Raw genomic sequence first — 10,000 nt, 5'->3', positions numbered from 1 at the left:
CGGAGATGTTCTCGGTCTTGGTCCTTTTGTTGCAGATGATTAGCCTGAAGGGGGGGTGGTCCTTGTGATCCTTGTCGATCTTGGGGATGCCGAATAGTTTCCCCAGGCTAGGTTTTTGTACTACCAAAAACATGTATTCCTCCAGCGTAACATGTTGTCCCAGTTCTAGCTTTTTTAGTAGCTTATCTACTGCTGAAAACTGCTTATTTACTTCTTTTAAGGACACAGGTTTGTAAAATTGGTTGTCATTTAGCGTTGTTTCTATTTTCCTGATGTAGTCTTCTTGTTCCATTACTACAAGCCCTGTACCTTTGTCAGCTTTCATAATTCTTAGCTGACTGTCTCTGTTAAGCTCGTTTAGAGCTCGCTGCTCCTGTGTGGAGAGATTAAACCATTTGTCACCAGTGGGTTGTTTCAGCAGGAGCCTAAGTTCATGCTCACATACTTTTTGAAAAGTAGTGAGGGTGCTATTTGGCACCGGGGTGAATACGCTTTTCTTTCTGAGCGTGTGGTGTTTCGTTTCATTGGCATCAGTGGTGCTATCCTCGCTACTATCTGGGTCGTAGTACAATATTTTTAGGTTGAGTTTCCTCAGGTACAGACGTAATTCGAGTGACACATCGGTGATGTGTGCTGTTTGTGAGGGGATAAAGGTAAAGCCCTTGTTGAGAAGCTGAAGGTGCTCATCTTTGAAAACTCTGTTGGTCAGGTTGAAGACGGCAGTGGAGACCATGTGTTCCCTTTGCATTATTAAGACCTCCTCGTCGTGCTTCTTGTTCTGATCGATCTGCCCCTGTAAGGAAAATTGTTCCTCCTTCTGCCTCTCTCTGTGTGCCTCCCCCGCTACCTCTCGTCACCGTGGTGTGCGTTGCTGAGTTCAAGTTGGTTAATGGTTCCTGTAATAAAAAAGACTCCTGTGTTCCGGCAGGGGTAGAGTTAGCAGTTGCCTCAAGGGGTAAACTGGTTGCTATAGGAGTCCTTGGTGCATTGTCGTTTCCCTGCCTCGTGTTGATGGTCGCTGGGGGAGGGGGCGGAGTGCTGGGAGGATGTGGATGATTTTGTCTGCCTTGTAGGTTGTGGAAATTGTTGAATCTCCGTGGTCCTCGTGGTTAGGCCGTCTGGTTCTGGTATTGTAAAATATACCGTTGCAGCTTTTACCTCTTCCTGAAGATTAAAGTGGCTACGTGCCTTGTGAGCTTTGGAGAGATGCTGTCGAAGAGGTGCCAAAATAGCTCAAACTCTTGTTGGCCGAGAACTTTCCTGTGTAGTTCTTCTATGTCTTTTTTGATATTGTCCATTCTCTCTAGATTGTGGGTGATTAGCAAGTTAAGAGCTGTTATGCCTGTGTCGTTGTACAGTTTTACTAGGTCAGTGTACAGTTTGGAATCCCTGGTGGTCCCATTGGGGAACTTGTAAAATCTCAGCCCTTGTGGTACTATTTGATGGTGTACACATGAGCTTAAGAAGAAATTGTCATTCTCTATATTTTTATAGAGTGTAAGTTTGCGCTCTAAGTCTAGGATGAGCGCTTTGCAATCCATGCTCCCTGGGTGCTCCTGACCAGGCATCGCATTGAGGCTTTCTGTTGCGACTCGTTGGATCCCTTCCAGAAATGGGTTCGGGGACTCATTTCTGTTGACGAAATTGAGAACGGTATCCGTGTTTGCCGCCTGTGGCCGTAACACGGGTGGGTTACCTCCTGTATTTGTGCCTCGTGGTTGTAGGCTGGTATTCGAGTTGTGGTTTGGAGTGGTGGCTTGCTGAGGCAGAGCTGAGTTTGTAGGTCCCGCTATGGGATTCCCTTGCGAGGGAATGTAGTTCCCCTGAGTTTGGGTTGAGTTTCTGCCTGAAAATAGGCTGGGTGTGAAACCCACAGAGTTAGCTCTTAACTCATTGCATCTGTTGAGTATGCTTTGCGCTCTATTCATTGTGGCATTGAAGTCCTGCACTAGTAGATCGTAGTCTTTGGGCTCTGTGTGCCCTGTTGAATCAAATAAAGATTGGCTGCTTGAGTCTGGTTCTTTCATCTGTGTGTCTCCCATCCTGTGCGTCGGAAAAATACTAAAATAATCCAAATAACCGAACTAAAACTAAACTGAAGAAACTTACTAATGAAAAATAAAAAACTTCTGTGGATAGGAATTAAAGTCACACTGCGTCCGAACTGTAGTTTACCGCTTTCGGCCTTTTATTGGTATAAAAAACTTCATCAGAACTATTTACAAATGTGCAAGACTTGTGCTTAAATACTTTTTCTACATGTAAAATACTGCAGACATATTTTGGCCCATGACTGCTCTTAAGGTAAAAATCTTCGGCTCCAGCTTTGGAACTGTCAAAAAAGTCCAAAGTGACAGAGCCAGAAAGTTCTGGCTCCGATTCCGCTTCTTCTGTCTCGGTGCCGTTGGTCTCTTTGGTGCCGAGGCAACCTTCGGTACGGCGACAGTTACCATAGATTAACCATGTCTCACCTACTTTTGAGTTCTGCTATTTTGGAGAGAAGGTGATCTCCTTCTGTCTCCACCTGATCCTTCAGGACACTCTCAGATGAGGACATTGAGCAGGTGGTGAAGACTTTGCTTTCTGTCCTGGCTCTGGCAAAAACATTGGCCCCTTCTGACCCAAAGGCTTCAGAGCCAACCCTTTTGCATTCCACTGCTCCTCCTCCGACTGCTTTGCTCTCAGAGCCCATCACTTCAGGTTCCTCGATGTTGGATCCTTCGGTTCCGAGGATTCTTCCTGCTTCCTTGGAACTGTAACTCTATCCTCAGCGGCTCAGTCAGGAGCCGAGGGATCTGGGAGCCTACGCTCTCGTGTCGACTCCAAGGGGGATAGTCACCTTGGGTTTTCTTCAGAACCGACCCTCCCTGTCGGTGCTTCAGCTCAACTCAGCTCGGTTCCCACATCTGCCTGTGAGCCATTTTCCCCTTGCTCGGAGCCGACCGTCCGTCTCCTCAGAGTAGAGATCTTCGGAGCGCGGAGGAAAGGCCTTCAAAGCAATAGAGAAGGCATTATCCTCTGCAAAAGCCATACCTTTGGAATCGATGTCCAACCAGCAGCAGCCTCTTCTCCTCTGCCATCTCCACAGTGTAGGGAACCAGAGACTCAAGCAGTCCCCATTGGAGGTGCCTCCTCTTCCGAGACCTCCCCAGATCATCCCACTGGAGAGCTCCCTTGGATGAGACTTTGTAAGATGAAGCATGTTGACTCACCTGAATTTGTCACGTCTGACACTCCATTTGGAGGAAGCAGAATGGTCTCCTAGACACCCCTCTGAGGATGTCTCCTTTTCTGACATCCTGGAAATCCTTAGACAGAGGGGTGATTGGAAGACCTCTAACCCTACTTAGGATGAATCAGTGTATCTTGACGCCTTTGGTTCCTGACCTTCCACCTCCTGGATGACACTGCCTTATGACCAGCTCTTGGGGGGTCATATCGCAGAAAGCCTGGTCCTCCCCAGACACAGTGGAGCCTGCCCTGAGGACGCCATACAAATTTATGACTGCACCAGAAGTTAAGTCTTTTCTTTCCAAAAGCGGTTCCTGTTGATGCTATGGTGGTTGCAGCGGCCACCAAGAAGGAGTTGTCCAAGAAATTTGCCAATATCCATCCTCCTAACAAGGAGTCCAGGATGATGGATAAGTATGGAAAGCGTACCTTCTCTTCAGCGGCATTTATCTTAAGATTGCTGAATTACCTTTCCCATTTTACTCTACTTCAGAGGGATCTCCTGAAGGAGTTGGGAGATACCTTTCAGTGTTCAGTAGCTTCGGGATCCACGGATAAGGTTTCTGCACTGCTCTCCACCCTTACATTGATAGCTAACTCCTCCATGAGGCTGATTTCCTATGCAGCAGATGGAGCGATCAGGGCAGCCTCAGCAGGAATCTCTCTTAGGAGACATTCTTGGATGTGTCTTTGTAATTCCACAGAATCCTTTAAGTCTTCCTTCACCAATGTCCTCTTTGATGGTTCAACTCTTTTTGGACCTCAGGTGAAAGAGACCTTGACCAGGTGTGAGCAGGAATGGGAAAACCTTATCTGCTGTTGGAGTCTGTTTCTCCCTTCCTTCTAGACCCTATCCCAAGGGTCAAACAGGAGGGAAAATGTGGTTCCATAAATCCCAAAAAGGTTTCCCTCAGGCACAAGGTCAACCCTCCCCTAGGGGCAGAGGGAGAGGACATAAGGGAATACTCCATCCTTGTGGCAGAGGAGGTCCGCAACGTCAGGGAGATAGAGAAACCTTCTATGATCATCCGTTCCATTTCCCCTGAGGGGTTGCCCAACTGTTCATCTCTGGAGGCAGTTGGGGGTCATCTATCGCTGTTCCCAAGCGCCTGGCTAAGCATTTCACAAGATCTTTGGGTACATAATCTTAACACTACTATTGAGCTACCAGTGTTTTTTCCAAGTCATTCTAATAAATCTGAATACAGGTTACTCCAGTTAGACGTCCACAGAATTCTCAGGTTTTACCTACACAGGACTAAAGAATTTAGAAAATCAGACAAGTTATTTGTTTCCTTTTCAGTCAAAAATAAAGGTTTATGTGTTTCTAAGGTTACCCTTTCAAAATGGCTTTCAGATTGCATTTCCTTTGCTTATCAGACTGCTGGCAAACAGTTACCCAACAAAGTAAAAGGCCACTCTACAAGAGCAGTATCAACCTCATGTTCCTTTAGATCTAGGCTCCCAGTTGATACTATTTGTGCAGCAGCTACTTGGGCAAGACCACATAACTTTGTCACTCATTACAAATTGGATTTGGCCTCCCGGGATAGGTCATCCTGTGGGTCCACTGTGCTTAAGAGTCTTTTCTCTTGAGCCACCCGGGATAAAGATGCTAGGGACGCTGTCCCATCCAACAAGAATTACGGCGAGATAGGACTACATAACATAAAGAAGTTCTGTACTTACCATAACATTCCATGTTTGTAGTCCATCTCGCCTACATTTTTGTGTCCCTCCCCCCTGCCCCCTTCCTGTTCTTGGAGGATCTGGTGGACTATACTTATGCTGTCTGACCTGGTTGTAGTTGTCCACCTGGCATGGATAATGTTACACAATGTTTTGTCTGTATGTACGCAGTTATTGATAGTTTCATAACTATTGGGTACTTATTGCTTTCTTACAAAGAAGATCTGGGGAATTGCTGTGAGGCACCATGGGATAGGGGTTAGCCTCGAGCCAGTAAAAGCTCTTGAGCTTTAGTATCGGCCGAGTTGGTGCCGAATATCGGCTCCAAACCCATCCAGCAAGAATGTAGGCGAGATGGATTACAAACATGGAACATTATGGTAAGTACATAACTTCTTTTTTTTACTTTTTTTGATGTTTTATTCGATTATAGGCATTGCTACAGGTTTGTTAGTATGAGACTCGCCCATAGTCTTTAGAACGTTGACCCCAAATCTATTAATTGTTCACCACTGCTGGTATTTTTGATATATTACCCCTTTACTGTGTAAGTGCTTTTACACTAATTCTTTTTATTGGTTTTATTAGTATGTATGTGTCTGTGTGTGTATTTGGCATTTGTTTACTAGAAAAATCCGAATGGGCATGAATCACGGTTTCATTGGACACCCGGGGAGAAAAGCTCCGGTATACATAGGAGTTAAAGTAGAGAGCTATTGCAGAAGTGACGGGTGCTGTGGCTAGTAAGTGAAGGGAGGGAAGCAAAGCAGAGAAAGAAGAGCAAGGGGGAGAGGGGTGAGAATGGAAGAGAATGAAGGAGTAATGGGTGGTGTCATCCTGGTGTAAGACATGTACAGATGTACAGATCCAGCAGTTTAGGATAAATCTCTTTAGAGATTGTTTGAATATGTGACTACATGAGATTGCTCCAGTATCTGTAGGAATACTGTTCTAGACCTTGGCTACTAAGTAGGAATATAGGTAGTGACCAATTTGATGTTTTTAGTTTATGGATTAAAAGGATGTGTTTCTCAGATGAGCGAAGAGGGTTATTAGGGAGGTTATAGTTAAGAATGATGCTGGTTGCTGGACAGGATGAGGTTTTGTGTTCTGTTTTATAAGCAAAGCGACATTGGGTAAACTTGAAGTAGTGAGGTAACTCAAGCCAGTTTAAATATCTTAGGGCAGAGCACTGATGAGAGTTGTATGACTGGCCACAAATCTAGCTACTTTGGTATAGTAAAGCTCTAGTTTTGGTCTTATGGACATCTGAATGTGGTGAAAATGGGTGAGGCATATAGTAGTGAAGGAAGGTTCATAAGTTGGTACTAGGCTATCGGCCCTAGGGCATATACAAGCCTAGCCAAATAATTCCCCGGATATTTCTTCCCACAATATTTACTTCCCTGGATCCCTGTCTAGCAGGGTGGCTGACATGATTCCCGGGGTAAATTTCCCATCTCCCATCCAATCATCAAGGTTCCTTTTGAAGAGGGCCAAGGAGGTGCACTGCTTGACATGTATGGGCAGTCTATTCCAGAGTATGGGGAGTCTCTGGGTCAGGAACCAATCCCTCCAGCCTGTTTTTTTCATTGTGATGACAAAGTTTATATCTGTGGAACATGTGGCACTGAGGGATTGGGATTTCTTTAAATGGAGCATGTCCAATAGCTCTGGGTTTGGCATGGCCTTGTATGTTAAGCAGAGATCGCCTATGAGTAGACTATATGCCACAGAGCATAGCTGGAGTTTTTTTAAGACGGTCAGCATAGGGCATCTGCTTTAGGCCTGTGATTCTTTTAGTGAGGTATTTCTGCGGCCTTTCCACCTGTTGCAGATGTCTTGTGAGGTACATGCCAAACAGGGCGTTGTACTCTATAATGGGTCTAATGAGTAGAGTGGGACAATGACCTCCTTTTTTCTAAACGAAAAGCCCTTAACAATGAGGTGTGCCATATAGAAGGACTTTTTGACTGTTGTGGCGATGTGGTTATCGAAGGCGAGACCACTGTCCACCTGTGTCCCTAAGTCTCTCATCACACTTTTGGTGTTTATTGTACTGTCAGCTATGTGGTAATTCAAGGGTACATGGTTTTTCCCAAAGGGGATAATTATACATTTCTTGGCATTAAACTTGAGCCCATGGCTCTGGCACCAAGCATCTGTTTCTGTAAGGCCTTTTTGTCAATATCCACATAATTTGGGGATTCGAAAATGGCTCCCAGTTTGCAGTCACCTGAGAACTTTGTTAGCCCGAGTCCCTTAGTGTTGGCCTGTACTTCGGAGAAGTAGATGCCAAACAAGAGCATTCCCAGGACTGAACCCTGTGGTACTCCACTTGGCTGGAGCTGGATTTGGAATCTGCTACTTTTACAGTCCGGGTTCTGTCAGAAGCCAGTTGGCAACCCACCGAGTGACGTAGGGATTTATGCCCAGCTTAGTAAGTTTATCTATGATTCCAGAGTGATGGATGGTGTCGAAGGCCTTGGCGAGGTCCAGATAAGCTGTGTGGACCGTCTTACCCTCATCCACAGCTCTGGAGACTGATTCGAAGAAGCCAATCAGGTTCAGGAGACAAGATCAGCCCTTCACGAAGCCAGACTGGGTGGGGTCCAGTGTTTGAAGGTTGCCAATGTCTTTGTTTATAAGTTCCATGATAATGTGTTCCATGCCCTTGCAGAAGGAAGTATGTATTTGCTAGAGTAAGTCTTGAGGAGTCACTAAGGAATCTTTTTGATCTATAGAGCCTTCCCAGATTTTCGTGTGTTGTTTTCATGCACTTTTAAATGTGAAGATCAAATTTCATTTGATCATCTGTTATGACACCATATAACTTTGTGTGAGGTACAACTTCAGTTTCAGTATTGTTGAGAGAGGATATTTTGAAGGTGTCTTTTATGTTTGTTTGGGATTTTTGGAGAAATAAGAGCAGTTTTGTTTTATTTGGATTTAGAAAAGGCTGATTGTCACTGTCATTGAGCCAGTTTTCAATGGAGTTGAAAGCCAGCTAAGTGATGGATTGTAACTGGGAAGGACTATTAGATGAACTAATGTTAGTGGAGTCATATGCATATTGTGTAAGTGTAGCTTGTTGAGAGGATTTATGTTGATTTATAAATATGTTAAAAAAGAGATGACCAAGTATGGAGCCTTGTTGGACACCTATATTAACTGGGAGAAAAGATGAGTAAGTAGAGAGCCATTTAACTGATGGTAGCCGATTAGATAGCTGGAGAACCAAGTGACTGTTGTACTGGAAAAGGCTAAAGCAGACATTTTTGAGAGTAGCTTGGTATGCGAGACTGTATTGAAAGATTTAGAGAGATCTAAAAAGAAGGCATAATCTAAATTGTTTTCTGTGTCTTTAATGATGTAGTCCAAAAAGGCAACAAGGGCAGTTGTGCTGTGATCTGAGCAAAAGCTGTGTTGGGAAGAGGTTAATAGATGTTCTTGGACTAAGTACTGTAAAAGTTGTTTATGAATACATTTTTCTAAGAACTTGGGGGAAAAAAGGGGACAAAATTGCAGTTGGTCTTAAGTTTTATTTAATTGGAGTTTCCCCCTTTATGAAGAGGAATGATGTAAATGTTTTTCCAGAGAGATGGGGCATTTGACTCGCAAATGGATAGATTGATCAAGATAGAGAGTGGGTAGATAATAGAGAGGCAGCAGTCTTGATAGTGATATGGGAAGTTGTCTACATAGGGTGAACAGGGATTAAGTTTGCGTAGTAATTTTTTTAAAATATTTTTTTATTTTACATTTGTTGACCGGGTTTGTCCAACTGAGCTGAAGAGCCCTTTTTCAGCGGAGGCCTGATGAGAAAAGCTCCAACATATATAATTTTCATTATAAATTGGCATTAAACAGCAATGTTACAGGATTATTACAAGGCATTAAGTAGCAATATAATGTTATACAGTGTCAGCAATCAGGAGTATAGCAAAGCTCTTTCAAGATGTATGAAAAGAAATGTCATTAAGATGAATGTAGTTTTTGGGGTAAGTGGTTACAAAAACCCATTTTTATCATAATGTAGTTGCATGAAGGCAAGACCAATTACTGTAGTATGTTTCTCTGAGGCGATTACATTAATAGGTTTTAGAAGTCAGTAGAAAGAGTAGTCAAGGAAGATTGGAGAGCTAGTGAGAAGAGTGCGTTAAGGGCAGACAGTAGATTAAGGTATGAAAGTAGGGGATGTTTAAGGAGGGAGAGTGCAGTGGCAGGGCCAGTGACTTTTAAAGTGCTGTTTGGTGGCTGCCTTAAATTGTTTAGGATGTCTAAAGGTAGATGATAGAATGGATGATTTGGAGCTGAGAGAGAAGAAGCTGGTGGGGTAATTCAAGCCAATTTAGGTGTTTTAGAGAGAGAGAGAGTGATGGGATCTGTAGGCTTGTTGGGCAGCAAATCTAGCTACCTTGTTGAAGGTAGATTCAAGTTTGGTCAGGAGTGTTGAGTTAAGATTTGTGAGAATTTGATAGTTGTACATTAGACTGGGTAGAAGGTAGGTAAGAGAGAGAGTAACCTTGGCTTTGGAGGTAAGGATTTTCTTGTTACGGTAAAGGAGCCCTAGTTTTGAATGAGTCTTTTTTGATACAGTTATTAACATGCAAGTCAAATATATAGGAAGTACAGACAAACTTTAAGATGAAAATGGCATTGTTCAAGCATGAAGTTTGTCAGCAGTAGCAGGATTCTGTAGAGAGTTTTGGGTGAGGGTGGCTATTCAGTCTATGAAGCGGGATTTAAATTTAGAAGCAGTTTCTTAGGGCGAGATGTCTGTACAAGGCTTATGGGTATTTAGGAGTTTCAGGGTGTAATATTTTCTTGAGGGTAGACTGACATTTTTGTGCTTTTGGTTATCCTGTGTGTTGAAGTACTTTCAAAGTTGTTTGTAGGGGGTTTATATCAGTCCATCGAAATGGCTGTATATCGAATACCAGATGTTCGAACTGTAAAGTTCGAACACTGGCAATCGCGAAGCCGCAGCCCACCATGGGCCATTTCTGTGGCTTCACGAGTATCAGGACTGTGGTGGGAAGTTACGGGTCAGGTTCAGGTAAGTGTGTGCGATTCTGGT

The 10,000-nt window shown here is 43.8% G+C and overlaps 1 protein-coding gene across 1 annotated transcript in view; it reads left to right on the top strand.

Annotated features, from left to right (window-relative positions):
• The window catches only part of CPSF1 (cleavage and polyadenylation specific factor 1), a 2,236,766-nt gene that overhangs the window by 98,384 nt on the left and 2,128,382 nt on the right, over positions 1-10,000 (top strand). Inside the window, exon 4 of the mRNA XM_044069873.1 lies at positions 8,297-8,384. Coding sequence (XP_043925808.1) covers positions 8,297-8,384 — 88 coding nt within the window. The remainder of the gene's footprint in view (positions 1-8,296; positions 8,385-10,000) is intronic.

Source organism: Protopterus annectens, chromosome 4.part0 (genome assembly GCF_019279795.1).
Source record: "Protopterus annectens isolate FY-2018-M chromosome 4.part0, PAN1.0, whole genome shotgun sequence".
In the NCBI taxonomy this organism is placed as follows: domain Eukaryota; kingdom Metazoa; phylum Chordata; order Ceratodontiformes; family Protopteridae; genus Protopterus; species Protopterus annectens.
The sequence above is the reverse complement of the archived record's forward strand: the minus strand, read 5'-3'. Positions and strand labels throughout refer to the sequence as shown.